Here is a 21,252-nt window from a genome sequence, read left to right as displayed (position 1 = left end):
GGGTAATAGTAAAAATGTGAGTTTTACCACCAGCGGGCTGCAGGCATGACACAGGCAGAGATTCTCTTTGCAGTACAATGCAACCCTTGGGACCAGTTTTACTCGCATGATAAGACAAACATATATTTCCTGTGGCACCTGGGGTCTGTGAAGAGGACAATTAACGACACACAACATATAACTCTACTTTTACATGAGTCATGTATGTCTCCCATGCTCTGTATACCACTTTCCCACCCACAATACATAATCCCACATATTGGCATGTGTAGCTAGGGCCCCACACCTACCACCTCTTTCATAAGCAGCTGCACTCACCTGATTCCAGGTGGACCCTGGGCTCTGGCACCGAGCATTCTCCCTGCCCTGCCTTCCAGGACTTGTGCCTTGATCTGTGGGTCTCTGGTGGAAAAGGGTGCTTTCCAGAGTCCATGGACAGAAGGACAGGGTGTTTAGCTGGCTGGGGTGTTCCACTCATAACAGTATTTCATAGTCACGTTGAAAGGCAACAACAGCGTAGAGTGTGGGTACTCGTAGGGCAGAGGAGGTGCAGGTAAAGACAACAGGCAGACTGTGGAATACTGAAGGAGAAGGCACTCAAATACGAAAGGCACATCATATGATGATAGGGGTCATCTTCGGCCCAAGCACCCAGTGTTATTGGTGCTACTGTAAAAATCAGCTGGGCGGGTCTAAACGGAGCTCAAACCTTTGTTTTGGGTTCATGCAGCATATAGGGGGGTCATGAGAGTTTTCAACTCCCGCTACCTTCAGTCAGAGTTGGTTAAGTTGCTCCTCCGGCTAATTGAACTTGCTACACTTTAGTGAATGATTTTTAGAATCCAAGGGGCATATTATCAAGACAGGCGATAAAATTATCGCCGCTTTAGCGGCAGAAAACTACCGCTAAAATGGCGATGATGGGCTTGCTAATATGCTCTATGGAATTCCAATTGAAGCCCATGTTAGATGTGAAGGACATCTAAATATGCCCCCCAAGTACCATATGCAATTTCTATAGCTCTGTTGTGTGCCAATTGTTATCAAGTTGTTATGCTGCTGAGTTAACTTTGCTAGATTGTGTTGTGAGAGCAATAGTTGTGCTACCTGAGTTCAATAAGCAATAACTTGAGATGTGCCCTGAGTAATGCCGCCGCAGGGCTGGGACACTATTGAAGGATAGTGTTCAACATTTGCCATCTAAAATAATGTAAATTGGCATTAAGACCCATTGTCAGGATGACCACAGGCCTGATCGATCGAAGGACAGAATGCCCCATCACTCGTCAGCACACACCAAACTCAAGATCTGAGCACCCTAAGGGGTGAGCAGAAAAGCAAACAACATAACCTGATGCCAGCTAAGGACCTTCACATTTTATTTAATAAATACCAAATCAGACTTCCACATTACACATAGATAAATAACCAGGTTATGTTTCAATCGGGGCAATTGTTGTCTGAAACCAGGTCTATATGAAAAACTTGAAAGCTATTAAAAAGAATACAGCAGTGAAGAATAAAAAATAAAAATTAATAGACGATTTACATTTTTTTACATGAGACTGACAGTAATGAAAATCCAATGACCATGATAAAGAATGTAGTAATGATTAAAATATGGAATGAACTATTACCCTAACCTTAAATCTAACAATTAAACTAAAACTAACCCTTGCCATAAAGATCTAATCATTACCATAACAAAACCCTACACATGCTTAACACCAACCCTTGCCCCAAACCCACTACTCCACTAGCCCTAAGCCTAACCCTATTTCTCACTCTTACCAAAGCCGCCACCTATTCTTTTTTGTTGATGGTCACCTTGATAGTTTCACAAAGGTTGAAATGTACTTGTTTCTAAATGATCTTAGTTCTTCACTATTAGCCTCATTCCTAATTTTCATACATCCCCATTGTGTATGAATCTTATTATATTACTTTACATGAGGTCTTTCTTTTCACATAATGCCTCAAACAAGACCACCCTTTACGACTGGTGCCCATTGAATGTTCCCAGGGATGGGGAGGCGGCGATGCCAGCCTGTGAGGACCACGCACTGCCCCAGGGCGGAACATACACTAGAGCATGGGGCTTGGTCTTTAATGATGGAGCCAGTGGACGAGAGAGACTGAGTAGCATATACTATTCAACAAAGTGTGGGGAGAATCTGTTAATAGTAACCAGAAATACTAAAATGAGGTGACCAAAACATATCAAATATATACACCAAATTGCTCACAATGGGACAAAAATTGTGAATATCTGATGCATCTTCAAGTTCGACTTGAGCAAAACATCGTAAATTTGAGATCTCTAAATTCACTCAAGTATAAGATGTTACGGATGGAGCGTGCATGGTCTGGTTTGCTGCAACTTTGTCCCAAGTTAATGTTTGCGAATCAGCACAGCAATATCCGGGTTAACAAAGGGTTGCTAGTGACTGCCTTGGCAGCGTCCTTTGGTGCACCTTAGAATGCATTAGATAGAGAGGCGCTAATGTACTAACATTTGCACTACAGCAGGTCTAGGTGTGCCAGAACCAGACTGGAGATGTAAAAGTCCAAATGGAACCCCCTGAGATTTGCTGACAACTGGTTCTCCTATCAGACAGTCACAGAGCAGCCTCTGTCTCACTGAAGTGCTATTAGCTGCTTTCACACTTCTTGGTCACCCAAGTTCTGGACCTCCTAAAAGACTGAGGTGGTGAGGTGGTTATTATTCGCATGTTCTTTGTCCCACACGTCAAAGCTTTAGAGTCTGTATTGTTGAATCAGCCAGGCCACTGTTGCCACCACATAGTTTGAAGAAGGTGAGGTACATCTGAGTATATAGATGCGTTTTTAATGCAAGATCCATCTCTCCCCCCATGTCACTGCCCCCTCATGCCTGTACCCACACGACTTACACAACATGCCCCATATTGACGGGGTGCAGGATGGCCCCGTGTGATCCTTCTCACTGTAGAATCCAATACGACAATCCCAGCAATGGGTTAGGGACAAAGTCCAGTCAGAAACCCAAAGATGTTCTGGAAGAGAGCCTACGGGAGACATCCACTGGGCAAGTGAGAAGGCCACTGGCACACGCTCATGGCATGGCATTTCATAATGTGGGTGTAGCCTCTAGAGGGCAAGTGGACCCAACATATGTCCGGGAACATGCATCTATCTAAACTAACAAAGTAACATCTGTCTCTTTTCCACTAGAAATGTGTCAGGGAAAAGCAAGGCGGGAGGAAGATGGCGGAAGCCAAATGCTGGCAAGAAGTTTCACAAGTTACATTTGAGAATGAAATGCCTGGACCCATGGATGTTGATTCACCAGCACTCCAGTGGCAGCGGAAGTGACGTCATGTACCCTCTGATCATCGCTTGACCCAATGAATACACAGAAAATACATTCAGATGATCTGTAACCCTGATTATGTGTTATCGCTGTCATTACAAGAAGATACAACAATCAGCTTTTGGAACACAAGACATCACAGCAGTACGGATGATCAATGAATATGCTGAATCAATAGAAACACCTGAAATGTCATTGCAGCGCAGGAAAGTACTCACAAACAAATACAATAAATACTATTAACCCGAACCCTATCGAATTCTTCCTAAATAATGCCAGCATTAGTGTTCTTAGAAAACACAGTTAAGATATTCATTTTAAGATTAATGCAAACAAATAGTGTTCTTACTTGGTGAGTATGGTTTTTATACAACACGAAGCTGCTCAGAGGGTCATGCACGCGCGTCAGATGACATTACACAAGGTCAGGTTCATGGGTGTTCTAAGTACGGGGAGATGAAGCCATTTCCCCCAGAAACACCCGATGTTGAGCTCCCTGTTCCAAAGCCAGCAGCTCTGGCCTCTAGGCCGCATCTTCTCTCCAAGCACAGTACCAGCAGCACCTGCTGCTATGACTCACCCTAGCCATTTCCCCAGAAACACCGGATGTTGAGCCGACGCAGGGGCTCGAACCTGGCTCCCTGTTCCAAAGCCAGCAGCTCTGGCCTCTAGGCCGCATCTTCTCCCCAAGCACAGGACCAGCAGCACCTGCTGCTATGACTCACCCTAGCCATTTCCCCAGAAACACCGGATGTTGAGCTGACGCAGGGGCTCGAACCTGGCTCCCTGTTCCAAAGCCAGCAGCCCTGGCCTCTAGGCCGCATCGTCTCCCCAAGCACAGTACCAGCAGCCCCTGCTGCTATGACTCACCCTAGCTGTAGAGTTAGTTATTCTAGCACTGCTAGCAGCACCTGCTGCTATGTCTCACCCTAGCCATTTCCCCAGTAACACCGGATGTTGAGCTGACGCAGGGGCTCGAACCTGGCTCCCTGTTCCAAAGCCAGCAGCACTGGCCTCTATGCCGCATCCTCTCCCCAAGCACAGTACCAGCAGCACCTGCTGCTATGACTCACCCTAGCAGTAGAGTTAGCGATTCTAGCACTGCTAGCAGCAGCTGCTGCTATGACTCACCCTAGCAGTAGAGTTAGCGATTCTAGCACTGCTAGCAGCACCTGCTGCTATGACTCACCCTAGCAGTAGAGTTAGTTATTCTAGCACTGCTAGCAGCACCTGCTGCTATGACTCACCCTAGCAGTAGAGTTAGCGATTCTAGCACTGCCAGCAGCACCTGCTGCTATGACTCACCCTAGCAGTAGAGTTAGTTATTGTAGCACTGCTGCTCATGTACAAAGATGCCAGTGATGCAGAATGGTGGACATGCCCAGTGCCCGGTGAAACAAAGGAAGGAGCAGAGCCTGTCATATCTTTTTGCGTCACAAGTGTAACAACAACAACACACAACGCAACCATGTCCTAAAGTGTATTCCGCTTCTGCTAATGTGCACACGTGTGTCATTGAAGGAGCAGGCAGAGATGGGATGGAGGTTTGGACTGCTGGTGGTTCTACTGGGGTATCAGAAATACCACAACATGGCTAGATTTATTATAACCAACCAACATTTTCACAAAAGTGCTATTACCTGAAGATGGTTTGATGTTCTATGAATTCGGCAACATTGAAACCCCTTTCTAGAAGCGAGCCTCAACTTTAGCTTAACAGTCTTAAAGGTGGAACGAAATACATATATTCATTCTTATCTATCTTAAAAAATCTAACACATTTGCTGCTGTTTAATGAACAGCGGAAGTGTCAGAAGATGCCACACATGAAACGGCCAATCGATTAACTATAGTTTTTTTTTTTTTACATCAGCACCTGTTGCTCACACATTTAGGACGATCTGTTTCTTTAAAAAGTCTCTTTCACCAGGACCACGTCACACAGGCATAATGTAGGCTTCTCTTGGATTTTAGCCAAGAACAAGCAAAGACACACACTACAGCTTTGAGGACACCACAGTCTGTGTAGGCTGGCACCTACCTAAGTGGGTGATGAAGAGAGTACCTAGGAGACGCCAGACTGCAGGAGAGAGCTGCCAAAATGCACTCATTGTAGTCTCTATTACAGAGCTCTCGATTGTGCCCTACCAGGAACTCCTATCCACAAAGGAAATCCACCCAGGCATCTAGAGGAGCCTCTATCCCAGAGCCATTGTTGGATGGAACCAGAACATCTAGAGACAGCAAAACATGGAAGGCGCTTCAAGAGGAAATGAAACATTGGAAACCTAAACAGCGATTGCATCACTGGCAAGGCCGCCTCTTGAAGGATTTTTGCACTAATCTTTAGGACATTGATTGGTGTTTTCACCTGTAAAGGACATGAATATTGGGCCTGGTAAAGACCCACTTCAATGTCAGATTTGAACGCTGGACTATTGTCATTTTAAACTCTGCCCCTGCTACCCACTTGTGCACATAGGTGCCCACACTGGCCAGCCACCTTTCATGCTCGCTCGAGCTGCATTGTTTTTAGGTTGAGCCTACCAGGCAGTGCTATCGCTCTGGTTGCAAAAGACATATTTTGGGCTTACCAGGAACATAGAGGGGCTGGCAGTCTGCCCAGTGCTTACAACTGGTTGGCTTTCCTGTCACTATTGTTTGCCTGATTCTTCTTCAATGGCTTGCCTTGTCCATCGTATGTCTGTCACTCCCATGGCTCATTTCCAAGTTACTTCTGTCCTTCCACTGCTCCCTTTTACAGCACTACTTTTGTCTTTTGTCTTAAATATTCCACGAGAGTGCCAGTGTTTTCTAGATGTCTCCCTAGTGAGTTTCTCTTCCACCCGTGCTCCATGTTTCTCTCTGCTCTCCACGTGCTTCTCCCCACCCCATGATGTGCTCGCTCTTGTGTGCTTCTCTCCCACCACGTTGCTTCCTCACCTGTGTGCTTCTCCCCGCTCCACGACGCTCTCTCACATGTTTTCTCCTCTGCGCCCCACATTGCTCTCTCGCTCCTGTTTGCTTTTCTATGTCCACCACCCATGCCCCCATTTTTGCATCCTCCGACCCGCACCCCCATGTTGCTTCCCCCCACTCATGCCCTGTGTTTTGATTCAGCCCCTCCTCCCGTGTTGCTTCCCTCATTGGCTACTTCGCTTTAAAAAAATATTTTTGCACCTTTTTTATTTAACAGCACATTTTGGGTCAGTAAATAAAGAGGAGAAAAAGTGCCTGCATCACTTTGAAGGCATGTGCATGTGTGGTGTACGCGTCTACAAAATGACGCAGGACGGCTGCACCCTAAGATTTTTCTTTTACAAATACTTCATTAGCCATTTTGTACAGCATCAAGGATGCTGTCCAGCCTGGCGGATGCTGTGCAACATGGCTAAAAAATATTGGCAAAGCCAATGGGTCCCAAAAGGGTGACCAACTGGCTTTGCCAATGCTTGTTTAATAGGGCGACTGGCGATGCAGTCATCCTGCTATAAAGCATCTTGGCCCATGACAATAGGGAGACCACCCTCATGTGGACCACAGAGACTCCCCATTGTGTGCCTGGGCCCTGCCTCTGCGGCTTTCCTTTCCATGCCCCGCCCTTCCTAAAAGTAAACCGAGGCGGGTCACAGTCAGATGCTGGCACAGCTCCAGCTGGTGCAGGGCTCACTCTTCTGGGCCCCGGTGCAGCGCACCAGCTGCACATGGGGTGGCTATGCTCCAGAGTGTGGGAAGCCACAAACCTAGGCAAACTCATGCTTGGCATTACTGCCCACCTGGGCGGTCTTGGAGGAGTGCTGCTGGAGACCCTCGGCAGATCCCAGGCCTCAGAGCAATTTGCAGCTATTGGACTTTCAGAAAGCGCTGCTTTGACCAGTCTGTGCACCTTCAGAGGGCAAAGGATGCAAAGCTGTGCCAGGGGCAGCAGGAGAGACACCAGGGGTACCCCGGAAGACCCTCAAATGAGGACCATGACTGGAACATTCTGTCATGTAGTTCTTTGGCCATTCAGTGCCAAGAAACATGTTGGTAAAACTACACCTTTAATATATCAAACTGGACATGGACGCGACACAGATCGAACAGGCATGTTCATCGCCTTTCAGAAAGACTACTATAACTGTGAGACCTGTAGTGAGAGAGGTTTGGGGGCAGATGTACTAAGGGCTTGCGTTACCCTTGTGTGACGCTAGTTGTCGCTAGGAAACGCAAGTCCTTAATTGAGATTTACCTGTGTATCTCTGCGTGGTTTAGTAAATACAAAGTGATGCAAGGTGGCACATATCGCTGCATTGCGTCACCTTGCAGCAGGGAGGCGTTCTATGGGTGGAGCAAGGGGGTTCCCATGCATCCGCCTTTGGATTTTGACGCAATCCCAGATTTACTGCGGTCTGTAAACTTGAGATTGTGCTATAACGGTGAACTTCCCGACCCAGGCGTAATGATAAGAAATATTGGTATTTCTCATTGTTACTTCCTCTTGTATGCATGCTACAAAATGCCTTTCAGGATTGTTTTTGTGCAGGAAGGTGTGCCTTCCTGCACAAAAACAATTCTTCCCTTAACGCATGTGCCCTTGCAACATGACACAAAGGTGCCTGCATTGGAGTTAGGCAGCACACAGTGCGCCAGCGCATGGACGGAGCAGAAGAGGGCCATATCTTAGTAGATATAATGCATGTCTGCTCTCTCCCTTTCACGCAACGCAGAGCAGAAAATTGCCTTGTTGCGTTGTGTTGCGTTGGGTGAAACCTTAGTAAATCTGCCCTTTGGGTCTATACTAGAGGGGGCAGTAATTAGTCATAATCCAAAATACAGTAATTTCCTTCAAAAACGTCATTTGCACGAGAGGATTCTCTGCCGAAGGAATTACCACTGCTCTGCTGTAGACTGGTAATGGTTGGCAATGGTAATTCCTATGGTGAAGGTTCGACATATGGGGAAGAAATTACTTTTGCATTTCTAGTAGCACTCAACTCTAAATCAGACCCAAATCCTGCTGCTGCTGAAAAGCTCCTATACATTCCTTGCCATGTTCTAAAATTTGGTCATTCTATCTGTTGGAGCCCCTTCTACTTTCTTCTCAGTGGATGGCTGGTAAGATGAAGAGGCCACCTTGTGACCCCTGAAACTCAGGGCCTTTGATGACCTCCCTTTTTTCAGATAGACACCCATGCCACAGAGCAGAACGAGGGGAACCAGTATGGCTGCCAAGAGATAGCCAGGACCAACTGGGTGATGGCAGAGCCCCTTCGGATTACTGTTGACTCTTACGAGTGTGACTCCACTCATGTGGTCCGGCACACACTCTACTTCTGCCAGATCAAGCACATTCACTTTTGCTGCCTGAAGGCGCTCCAGCCAGGCAAGGTGGCAGCATTTAAGTGGGTTGCCACTAATAAACAGGGACACCAGGGTTCCAGCCAAGCTCTCTGCCACCTGATGCTGGAACAATTCTAGGCAATTGTTACGCACGTCCAGCCTTTCAACGGGCGCACACTCCAGGCTGGGTGGCAGCAGGTCCATCTGGTTGGCCGACAAGTCCAACACAAGGAGTGCTTTGAGGCAGGGAATGACTATGTTGCTGGAGTGGAGCTGGTTTCCTCTCAAAGAGAGTGTCTGAAGGGAATGTTCCAAGCCCCTTAGTGAGTCCCTGCTCAAGTCCAGTCCTTCGTTTTCAGAGAGGTCCAACGAGCTCAGTGCGGTTCCGTTGAACGTGTGAGGAGGCACCACGCGCATTCCATTGGCATGTAAACTCAGGTGCTTAAGGCTGGTTAGCCCAGACAGGGATGTACAGCTGAGATCATTCCTTTCTGTGTTTGCGTTCACACAAAGCATAATGCTGTTCTGAGCAAGGTCCAAGATCTCAAGTTTTGGCGTGACCTCAAAGAGCCGTCGTGGTACTACTTGTATGTCATTACCACGGAGATTCAGGTTACTTAAGGACTCAAGTTTTAGCATATGCCATGCCAGTTGCTTGACATCCCCCCGTAGTGACATGCTGCCAGCTCTGGAGTCGGGGGTGAGATCCTGAAGACAATTCATAGCCATGCTCAGAATCTGGAGCCTGTTCAAATTATGCAGGAAATAAATCGGGAAGGAAGTCAGCCTGTTCCAGCTGAGGTCTAAGTGTGTTAGTGATGACAGCGCAGCTCTACTTAGCATCATATAGGACAAGTCATGCCATGAAGTGTCGTCGTACCACAGTGCAGTGTCAGAAAGTTCCTCTCCTTCTGCTGGCTTTGGCACCAGAGAGCCCATGCGGTTGCCAGATAAGTTGAGGTGTTGAATGCCGTGCGCTATGGGCAGTGCTGGGAAGTGGCGCAGGCGGTTGTTGCTCAGGTCCAGCACCTGGAGCTCATGGTGTTCTTCAGTCTCGCCGGCGACAAAGATCTCCAATGCATTGGAGCTCAGATTGAGAACCCGGAGTTGTGGGAGGTTGAAGCTAGCAATACAGCGGAGGTGGTTCTTGGCGAGGATGAGCTCATGCAGTTCTATCAAGCTCTCAAAGGTCCCCACATCTATCTCCAGGACTAAGCAGCTGGTGAGGTTGATGATCCTCAGATGTGGCGCTCCACGGAAGAGCTCAAAAGACAGCTTCGGCATCTTGTTCCAGGAGAGGTTGAGCTCTTTCAAAGATGTTGAGTTGGCCAAGTAGGAGGCCACCATCTCACTGTCTAGGTTATTTGCTGAGAGGTCCAACGTTTTCAAGCTGCGCAATGACCTGAATGCTAGGCTGTTCGATAGATGCTCTCTGTCGAGGAAGTTTGAAGCCAGGGTGAGGGACTGGAGCTGTGGTGCTGCTCGAAAGGCTTCTGCCTCTATAGTGACCAAGTTGTTGTAGCTGAGAGTGAGATGCTCCAATGCATGCAGAGTTCCCATGGCCTTGGCACTTAGAGTTTGTACAAAGTTGTGGGAGATGTCAAGGGTCTTCACATTAGTCCGCAGATCATGGGGTAGGTAGCGCAGGTTCTGACCACGGCAGATCACTTTAGTTCTGCTCTGCAAAGAAATGAAGACAACAAAGAGATGAAGCTCACAGTCCATCAACCACAGTGAATAAAGTAGGCATATGCACCTACTCACTTTCAGATACATGCTCTTCGTGTAATGTGAACTTCCAAGTACATAGTTGCATAACCTTACGCATACCCCCTTTGGCTTCAGCATTAATCAATATGTGTGACGATGCCTTGTTTGCTGTGGGCTGAGTGCCTATGTCTGATGTTTACATGCTTCTTGTGTGGTACTTTGTGTAACTCTTTATTGCTATAAGTTGTACATCAAAACTGGTGCAATTCTGAGATCTTCGGTGGAGTTGTTTCCTTTGCATTCAGATACCTGTTCTTCTGTTGTGTAATGAACAATGTCCAAACTGCCAGAATTCACTGGACTGCATGTCCTACTCATGCCTTGCATGGAACAACAGGACTCTCTGAACTTGTTCTATGTAAGGTCGCAAACTACTTTTCCCTACTTCCTTCTGCGGGCATCTGTCCAAAATCATTAGAAAAGTAGTGAGAAGAGGAGTTTTTTAAAGCAAAGGCACTACCTGATGTTTTATTTCAACATACCTTCATTGTTCCAGGCCAGGCATCAACAGCTCATGCAGTCCTTTTTTTCTCTTACTCTTTTTGGTTTGTTTAGCTTTTGCTATCAGAGATATACAACTGGACTGGCAACAGTGCAAAGTATATAAACAAGACTTGATTGTCTAATTACACTGGACATGGGATAACTCATGTTACCATTTCTGCTTGTGTCTGCCCCCGTTTGCAGTCTTCTCACATCATTTCCCATTCAGCCATTAACATTTCAGATGAAAGACACTAATCTTAAATCCAAAGGTATGTAATGCCTACACGGCTGGTGGTGAGATACTTCAGCTTCTCTTTGTATCCTAACGCTGACGACACTAAGCCCACCCGTCCCCTAACATGGCAGGGGGCACTGCTGATGCTTTCAAACCTGAATGGTAGAGGTCTCAGAGAGGATGGCAACCCCCAATCTGAAACTTAATTCAGATAATGCTGCGGTGCTTTGCGCCTCTCCCTCCACTTCTTTTTAGGGCCACCTGCTAGTGTCCTGCTCAACTATATCTCTTCCCTCCCAGACAAAAACGCAAGCAGCCCAGCTCTACTCTGAGTCTCCACTTACCTTTAAACCTCAAATTCATAGAATTGCTTCCACCTGGATCCGTCTTTTGAGGACTCTCAAGAAGATCCTCAAAATACTCTGTTTTGCTACATGTGGGCTTGGCCTTCGAGGTACTATACCCTCTAGGCTATGCTAGGTTAAGGCAATAGCGTTCATTCAGGTCCTTCAAGGCACTATATCCTCCAGGTTATGCTAGATTAAGGCAATGACGTTCATTCAGGTCCTTCGAAGCACCATATCCTCCAGGTTATGCTAGATTAAGGCAATGGTGTTCATTCAGGTCCTCCGAGGCACCATTTCCTTAAACTATGCTAGACTGAGGCAATGGTGTTCATTTAGGACCTTCAAGGCACCATATCCTCCAACCTATACTAGATTGAGGCAATGGTGTTCATTCAGGTCCTCTGAGGCACCATATCCTTCAGGCTATGCTAGATTGAGGCAATGGTGTTCATTCAGGTCCTTCGAGGCACCATATCCTCCAACCTATGCTAGATTGAAGCAATGGTGTTTATTCAGGTCCTTCAAGGCACCATATCCTCCAACATATTCTAGATTGAGGCAATGGTGCTCATTCAGGTCCTTCGAGGCACCATATCCTCCAGGTTATGCTAGATTAGAGCAACGGGGTTCATTCAGATCCTTTGAGGCACTATACCCTCCAGGTTATGCTAGATTAAGGCAATGACGTTCATTCAGGTACTTCGAGGCACCATATCCTCCAGGTTATTCTAGATTGAGGCAATGATGTTCATTCAGGTCCTTCGAAGCACCATATCCTCCAAGCTATGCTAAATTAAGCAATGGTGTTCATTCAGATCTTTCAAGGCACCATATTCTCCATGCTATGCTAGATTGAGGCAATGGCGTTCATTCAGGTCCTTTGAGGTACCATATCCTCCAGGCTATGCTAGGTTAAGGCAATTGCGTTCATTCAGGACCTTAGAGGCACCAGATCCTTCAGGCTATGCCAGATTAAGCAATGGTGTTCATTCAGGCCTTTCGAGGCACCATTCCATCCAGGTTATGCTAGATTAAGGCAATGGTTTTCATTCAGGTCCTCCGAGGCACCAATTCCTTAAACTATGCTAGATTGAGGCAATGGTGTTCATTCAGGACCTTCAAGGCACCATATCCTTCAGGCTATGCTAGATTGAGGCAATGGTGTTCATTCCGGTCCTTGGAGGCACCATATCCTCCAGGTTATGCTACATTAGCTGACGACACCCAAATAGTGGTGTCGATCAAATATAATGTCAAAGAGACGGCAGAAAAATGTCAAAACTGCATGATACGAGTCAATCACTGGATGCAGAGTAATTGTTTAAAACTGAATGGAGACAAAAGTGAAGTCAGGCTGCTAGGCACTGACATGGAAATTTGGTCCCCGGAGTGGTGGCCACTCAGCCTAGGCCATTGCCCACTGCTAGTAAATAAAGTGAAAAATCTGGGCGTCCTACTAGACAATAAATTGACTTTTGACGCCCAGTCCAATAAACAGGCATCAACTATTTGGTGTATTCTGAAAATTATTAAGAAGCTCCTGCCATTTATCCCCGTAGATTCTCGCAAAACGGTGGTAACAGCCCTGGCCTTATCAAGGCTAGATTACGGAAACGCTCTATATGCTGGGATACAGGCTCAGCACCTAGCAAAACTACAACGCCTGCAAAATGCAGCGGCTAGATTGATTCTGGACATCCCCAGGTCTGAGCCGATTTCACACCGACTAAGATCCCTACACTGGCTCCCAATGGGAAAAATAATACAATTTAAGTCTGTATGCTTGGCTTATAAGGCCCTGCATGGGAGCGGCTCTCAGTTTTAAAAAACCCATTTTCGACTGTATGAGCCATCCAGCAATCTTCGTTCCAGCCAAGCTAAACTAATCCAGATCCCTAGATACAAACAGGTCAGGTGGGGGGGGCAGAAGTTTTCTGCTACACGCAGCAAGGAACTGGAACATCCTCCCAATCACAATCAAAAATAGTCCCTCCATGCTGTCATTCAGAAAAGAGGTAAAAACCTGGCTGTTCTCCACTACTCAGACCAAGCCGTGATGTTCCCCGGGTACCTTTGTCTCTATGTAGCGCCAAGACGCCCATGGGCATACGTGCACTTTATACATTTTTAAATCAAATCAAATCAAAATTAGAGCAACGGTGTTCATTCAGATCCTTTGAGGCATTATATCCTCCAGGTTATGCTAGATTAAGGCAATGACGTTCATTCAGGTCCTTTGAGGCACCATATCCTTAAGCTATGTTAGATTGAGGCAATGGTGTTCATTCAGGAACTTCAAGGCACCATATCCTTCAGGCTATGCTAGATTGAGGCAATGGTTTTCATTCAGGTCCTTCGAGGCACCATATCCTCCAACCTATGCTAGATTGAGGCAATGGTGCTCATTCAGATCCTTCGAGGCACCATATCCTCCAGGTTATGCTAGATTACAGCAACGGTGTTCATTCAGATCCTTTGAGGCACTATATCCTCCAGGTTATGCTAGATTAAGGCAATGACGTTCATTCAGGTCCTTCGAGGCACCATATCCTCCAGGTTATTCTAGATTAAGGCAATGGTGTTCATTCAGGTCCTCTGAGGCACCATATCCTTCAGGTTGTGCTAGATTGAGACAATGGTGTTCATTCAGGTCCTTCGAAGCACCATATCCTCCAAGCTATGCTAAATTAAGCAATGGTGTTTATTCAGGTCTTTCAAGGCACCATATCCTCCATGCTATGATAGATTGAGGCAATGGTGTTCATTCAGGTCCTTCAAGGCACTATATCCTCCAGGTTATGCTAGATTAAGGCAATGACGTTCATTCGGGTCCTTCGAGGCACCATTTCATCCGGGTTATGCTAGATTAAGGCAATGGTGTTCATTCAGGTCCTCCGAGGCACCATTTCCTTAAGCTATGCTAGATTGAGGCAATGGTGTTCATTGAGGACCTTCGAGGCACCATATCCTCCAACCTATGCTAGATTGAGGCAATGGTGCTCATTCAGGTCCTTCGAGGCACCATATCCTTCAGGCTATGCTAGATTGCGGCAATGGTGTTCATTCAGGTCCTTCGAGGCACCATATCCTCCAACCTATGCTAGATTGAGGCAATGGTGCTCATTCAGGTCCTTCGAGGCACCATATCCTCCAGGTTATGCTAGATTACAGCAACGGAGTTCATTCAGATCCTTTGCGGCACTATATCCTCCAGGTTATGCTAGATTAAGGCAATGACGTTCATTCAGGTCCTTTGAGGCACCATATCCTTAAACTATGCTAGATTAAGCAATGGTGTTCAATCAGGTCCTTTAAGGCACCATATCCTCCAGGCTATGCTAGATTTAGGCAATGGCATTCAGTCAGGTCTTCTGAGGCACCGTATCCTCCATGCTATGATAGATTGAGGCAATGGTGTTCATTCAGGTCTTTTGAGGCACCATATCCTCAATGCTATGCTAGATTGAGGCAATGGCGTTCATTCAGGTACTTCGAGGTACCATATCCTCCAGGCTATGCTAGATTGAGGCAATGGCGTTCATTCAGACCTTTCGAGGCACCATATCCTCCATGCTAGCTAGATTGAGGCAATGGCGTTCATTCAGGTCGTCGAGGTACCATATCCTCCAGGTTATGCTAGATTAAGGCAATTGCATTCATTCAGGTCCTTCGAGGCACCATATCCTTAAACTATGCTAGATTGAGGCAATGGTGTTCATTCAGGACCTTCGAGGCACCAGATCCTTCAGGCTATGCTAGATTGAGGCAATGGCATTCATTCAGGTCCTTCGAGGCACCATGTCCTCCAAGTCATGCTAGATTGAGGCAATGGTGTTCATTCGGGACCTTTGAGGCACCATATCCTCCAGGTTCTGCTAGATTGAGGCAATGGTGTTCATTCAGGTCCTTCGATGCAGCATATTCTCCAGGCTATGCTAGATTTAGGCAATGGTGTTCATTCAGGTCCTTTGAGGCACCATATCCTCCAAGTTTTGCTAGATTGAGGCAATGGCGTTCATTCAGGACCTTCGAAGCACCACATCCTCCAGGCTATGCTAGATTAAGGCAATGGTGTTCATTCAGCTCCTTCGAGGCAGCATATTCTCCAGGCTATGCTAGATTTAGGCAATGGCGTTCATCCAGGTCCTTCGAAGCGACACATCTTCCATGCTATGATAGACTGAGACAATGGTGTTCATTCAGGCCCTTCGAGGCACCATATCCCTAAATTATGCTAGATCGAGGCAATGGTGTTCACTCAGGTCCTTCGAATATGTTTTGGGCAGTGGAAATGTGATCTCATCTCCCTCAGGCTAAGTTTATTAAATTGGCTTCCTGTTAAGAGATCAATTCTCCACAAGAATGGTGCTGTTCTTGCTGCAGGCCCCATGTATCTTCACGCTCGTGGTCTGAGTCTTTCCTCTTCTCTATGCCCCCCGCGTGTCTCCCATGTCAGGCAGATCCCGTTTGGTGAACATTCCTTTTGACACCTTGCTGTTCAGTTGAACGAGGTTCCCCTTAGTGTCTGATTTCATACTGACCACCTTCATATGCGCAAAGCACTGAAAACTCACCCATTAGCCGATCAATGGCTGTGATTGAAGTCTCAGTACCTGAGTACCCTTGGGTAGGTGACAGTAGATGCCAGCGCTGCCCCCCCCTGAGCCACAGTCTCGTTATTAGATAGACCCTGCTCTGTGTGTGTGCACCAGCCCTGCTACAGCTTCTCTCCTCTCTCCTCAGGGGTTAACCACAGCCCAGCTCCAGCATTACCACATCCTGCTTCATAGAGGCTCCAACGAGAAGGTCCCACCCCGATAAGAGGACACGGGAGGAGGCCTGCAGCGGATCCCCGGTCCTGACACCGACGTCCGTGGTCCTTGCAGAGTCACCCTTACACATTTCCATTTCTCACCACAGCCTAGTGCAGGCCATATCTCTAGCTCCAAACCGCTGTTGGAGAGCGGAGGGCCCTAACCCAATGCACACCCTAAACATGGACATGATGGGGCAGCGGAAGTGAGATCTGGCAGCCGTTGACGTGCCAATGACATCACAGGGTTGACCCCTTATCCCAAAAGTAACCCCTCAATAACCTATTTGAGAAGTGTTGGAAAGAGCAAGGAGTGGAAACCAGAGGGAGTAAACATGGTTTTGGGGCCAGGTGTAGTAAGAGCCATGCCAGGAGTATGGTAACAAATGCCATCCCTGGCTATCCCTAATTGACATCTATAGCTCTACTGATGCCTCCCTTGCTGGATGAAACTCGGTGGCTAGTCATTGGCTGACATCGTTTGAACTGTGGCCCTGGGTTTCAGGGCTGATTTACACCACATACATCCATAGATAGGGGCAGATTTACCAACACCTTGTGCTGGGTTTGAGTCACAAAAGTGGTGCAAACCAAGCCCAAAGTGTTGTGGTGGGATTTACTGTCCAATGCAAATCATGAAAGTAAGTAAAGTAACTCAGAGTAGCATAACTCACCAAGGTCATGCGCCTACGAAACAGCACCTAGTACACAGCACATAGTAGCAAGCACACCAAACCGAAACCTACATCTAAAAGACCCAGGCCCATGTAACCCAAACAAGCATAGGACAAGCATAGCACTCCTTAAGAGACGTGTGTAGGGAAGCGAGTCATGTATGGAATAATGATTTAATATAAAAATGTGTTCCCTAACCAGAGAAATGCTAGAAAAAAGTAGGGTTCTCATGATATAGGTCCTGGCGACCAGAGAATGGCTAGAACAGGGGACGGGTCCGGCAAGAGGATTTGAGGTGCAGGCAGTGGAAGTGATGGTGTACTGAAATGAGATGACAGCTCGGTGGGATCATGAACTTGCTGCAGAGATCTGCGCACAGCACTGGAGTCAATGCCCCCATATGCTATTGTGATGGAACGCGTCTGATAGCTTCTAAGTATCGCTGAACTTCACCTTTACTGACACACTTTGGTCTGGAGTAGTGTATGGCTTACACGACATAAGGGAGTCATGGAGAGGCTTTTTGGCACCGGCCTAAGATTTCTCTGTTAGGAGGTAAGGAAGATACCCAGCGATTGCCAGCTGTAGCAGCGATAAGACACGTTCGAACACAACAGGCAACAGAGAGCATCGCTAGCGCTAAGCAGAAATACACAAGCATGTCTTTCTTTGGTCCTGAGGACGCCCACATTTAATATGGCCGAAACACATTGACCTTTATAATTTGGAGGAATCTCTATGGGTCAAATGGACTTTGGACTCATACATTTTTAAACAAGAAGCAAGTAAATGAACAGAGGCTTCTCCGACCTACTTTGTGCTCTTTTGGATTAGCTACAGGTGGATTATGAACAAAATAAGTAGATAAATACCTCCATCCTTAAAGACGCGCGTCGACGGACAAGGATAAACAAGCAAAACTGTCTTGTTATGTTCCTATGTGTGCATTGAGTATATGTGTGTGCATATTTACGCGAAAATAATGTATGTCAAGTGTCTACAAAATGTAATATGTATCTTTGTGTTGAGCATTATAAAACAAATGATGTTTGTTCCGCAGGCAATCCTGATGTACTCGGGCAGACAATGAGAACTGATCATTTCATTCTTAAAAAGAATTCTAGAGGAAGGCAGTTTTAAGATTCAAAAGCCTTAAGGAACAGGCGCTCAAAGGACATGGTACAAAAAACCCTACACAAGAAGGGAGAGTGTGGGTAGGGGGGGTCCGAGGGATAGGTTTAGAGACCAACTACAGTATAAATCCCCAATCAACAAACATCATACCAAAAAATACTGTGGGTCTAAAAGTTCTGTGTGAAAACCTGATATATTCAATTGAGTGAAAACCATCTGGGGTTTACCCAAAAAGGGGTTGAGTTCCCATCACCCACCAAGGTGGCTATTCATCATCTGGGAACTCTGAACTGAACCATAACAACCAACCACTTAGGTGATTATGGTGGTTATATGGTAGTCCCAGTCGTGGGTGCCGAAGATGGGGTGATGGTTTGCAGTGCCAAGAATATAAAAGGAAAAAGTGCTATTAAAAATGGCTATCAAAACACAAACAATTTTATTCTGGTGCTGTCTTGATGCCACTTTAAAAACAGTGCGTGGACAGCTTAACAAATAACTGTCAGAGTGTCGGTCTACATGTTTCGGCTACTGGACTAGGGAGTCCAAGCTCTCATCAGGACCATATGGACCATATGCGCTACTGCAAAAACGTGTGAAAAAAGGAAACTTATGTACACTAATGATTGGGATGAATACCCAATACGACCTGATTGTTCAAGTACGTTTCCCAGGGATTTTTGAGGGAAAGGAACCCGTCAGTTTTCGGGTACGCTCAAAGGACATGCCCATGAGAAATGTCAAGGTCAAGTTGAGTCCCATTGAGGCATAACAAATGCTTCGGGAGAAACATGTGAGTCAACCTTTCAGAAAATGCATCACAAACAGTGACTTAAACAAAGACAGCTGGTGAGGTAAACACAGAAAAGCTGAAAGTGAGACAAATAACATTACTCTATGCCCACCACAAGGCCTTGCTGGGCAAAATAAAGAACACACAAAAGAATGTCCGAAAGTTTGGCTCAGTCAGTGTGTTGGGCACCACACCAAGCAACACATTTGTCCTAGACAGCAGCATAAATGCCCTTCGTGGAAGGGGGTCTGCCTGCAAAGCACCTCCATCAACTACTCACTCTCTTAGCTTCCATGCATGAATGTGTAGGGTTTGGAGACTGATGGAGGATCCTTCCCTGTTGTTGAGACATAAGGTCCTCCCGAAGTGGTTTCTTGTTGGGAGGCCAAATGCTCAGGCGTTCTGGCCAGTCTGGGATCATAAGAATCACCTGGGCCCAGTCTGTCCTGATCTTCTTCAGAAGTCGAGGCAGAAGATGTGGCAGTGGAAATGCAGAGGCGTAGCTAGAGCTTGTGGCGCCCGGGGCTATCCCTCAGATTGCCGCCCCTGGGGGGGAGGGGTTGCTGGGGAAAAAGGACGGCAAGCACTTGTAAGAAGACCGAGAGACACGTAGTATCGCCGCTAATAGTTACCTCGATCATGCAAGTTACATGCACATACATGACACGGTCCAAGGCTACACAGTTGAATACACCGGTGACTGGCAGTACAAAAGAGAACACACAGACTGCATGATCTATCTGGGGACTCAGAAAAACCGCATGTGACATCCATCAGAGAGCTGCGTGAACAATTACCTGGTAATCCCCTTCGCACAATGCAAACATGCACATACATGACACTGTTCAGGTATCCATCATCTACAGCTGACATTAAATGACCATTCATCATGGTCCCCCCATTAAAGCAGTGCACTTTGTGATCTGCATGGTACATGTTCTTTGCAGCAGGCATATTAACCCTCTATGCTACCTTTCCAGGAGTCAACCCTTCCACTAGACAAAACTCGGATCTCTCTCTAGGAAGAACATTAATCACCGAAGTTATCATGACATTTTTATTATTTCTGAAAATTGCTGGAGGCCAGGAAGGTGGCAGCAAGTTTTTTTTAAACCATAATATACTTGCAATCACTACGCACCCACCGGAAATAGGTACCCAGTGCGGTCACACCGTTTGCACCGCCCTAACCTGCTCAAGGTTCATGTGACCTCAGTGACAGAGTCACAGTGACTGGATCACTGTTGCTCTAGGGTGTGCTGCTTCGTAGGCCTGCCCGCAAGACTGGAGATGAACTTCAGTATGGATTGTGGTGGACAGGCCTTCAAGGTTAACTCACAATTGACACCACTAAGGTACACCTGCTTGTGCTAAGACATCAAGCCTTCTAAGGTCTAGTGGGGCCTTGTAAGGTCTAGCATGGGAATATGCTCCCTCAGTAGAGTGGTCTGGTGGACTGGTCATGAAGGCTGAACCCAGTTCCCCAGTTCCAAATTCGACAGCTCTGGCCATAGTGCCACATCCTCTCCCCCACTGAACACCATACTGCCCCACTGAGAGAAACTCGCACTGCCTTCAGCTACAACCTAATTGTGCCCGCTATAAACACTTGGATGTGGCTCAATTCAAATTATGCACTTGATAAGAGTAATATGCTGCCTTAAAAAAAAAAGTAAAAGCAAACACTCATAGGGAATGCAAGATTAAGTAAAGCATGTGAAATGTAAGCAGACACAACATGGTTACCTTAACGATCTCTCACTCACTATTCAGAAATCAGCGAGTGGTTTTACCTGAAAAGTTAAGGACATGACTACAGGGCCCTGAAGGGAACCGTTTCAATGTCCATTGCTTATATCCTTAATAAACGTAAGCAGTATGGTTTAAAAAGACCACATCCATAAACACAGAGCCATGGTACACATTTTGGGGCAGATTTATGAGGCCCGTTGCGCCATCGGAACGTCACTTTTTGTGACGTTCTGTGGCGCAGAAGCCTGGGTGATATTTATCAGGCAGCACTGAGCCACTTTTTTTGGCTTAATGCTGCCTCATAAATATCAGTCCCTTTAACGCAGTGTTCTGCGTTAAAGGGGCGTGCAATGGGTGTTGCTGGGGGCGTTCCCAGCAACATCCATGGCCTTTTGACACTGACCCAGATTTACGAGAAATCGTAAATCTGAGGCAGCACCAAAAGCTTACGCCTCCCCAGGGGAGGCGTAAGGGAGGCGCAACGGGGAGAAATATCTTTATTTCTCCTCGTTTTTCCTTTTTCTATGTGTGCTGCATTCTGCAGCACCCATACAAAGAGGAAAAACCTCTTGT

At 46.6% G+C, this 21,252-nt stretch overlaps 1 protein-coding gene across 1 annotated transcript in view; it reads right to left on the bottom strand.

The window, feature by feature from the left end:
• Window positions 1-1,362: 1,362 nt before the first annotated feature.
• The window catches only part of LOC146829670 (transforming growth factor beta activator LRRC32-like), a 56,731-nt gene continuing 36,841 nt past the window's right edge, over window positions 1,363-21,252 (bottom strand). Inside the window, exon 2 of the mRNA XM_085608343.1 lies at window positions 1,363-10,354. Within this exon, the coding sequence (XP_085464469.1) occupies window positions 8,390-10,354 (1,965 nt within the window). The 3' untranslated portion in view covers window positions 1,363-8,389. The remainder of the gene's footprint in view (window positions 10,355-21,252) is intronic.

This window comes from Triturus cristatus, chromosome 5_2, assembly GCF_964204655.1.
Source record: "Triturus cristatus chromosome 5_2, aTriCri1.1, whole genome shotgun sequence".
Taxonomy (NCBI): domain Eukaryota; kingdom Metazoa; phylum Chordata; class Amphibia; order Caudata; family Salamandridae; genus Triturus; species Triturus cristatus.
This window is presented reverse-complemented; position numbering and strand designations above follow the sequence as displayed.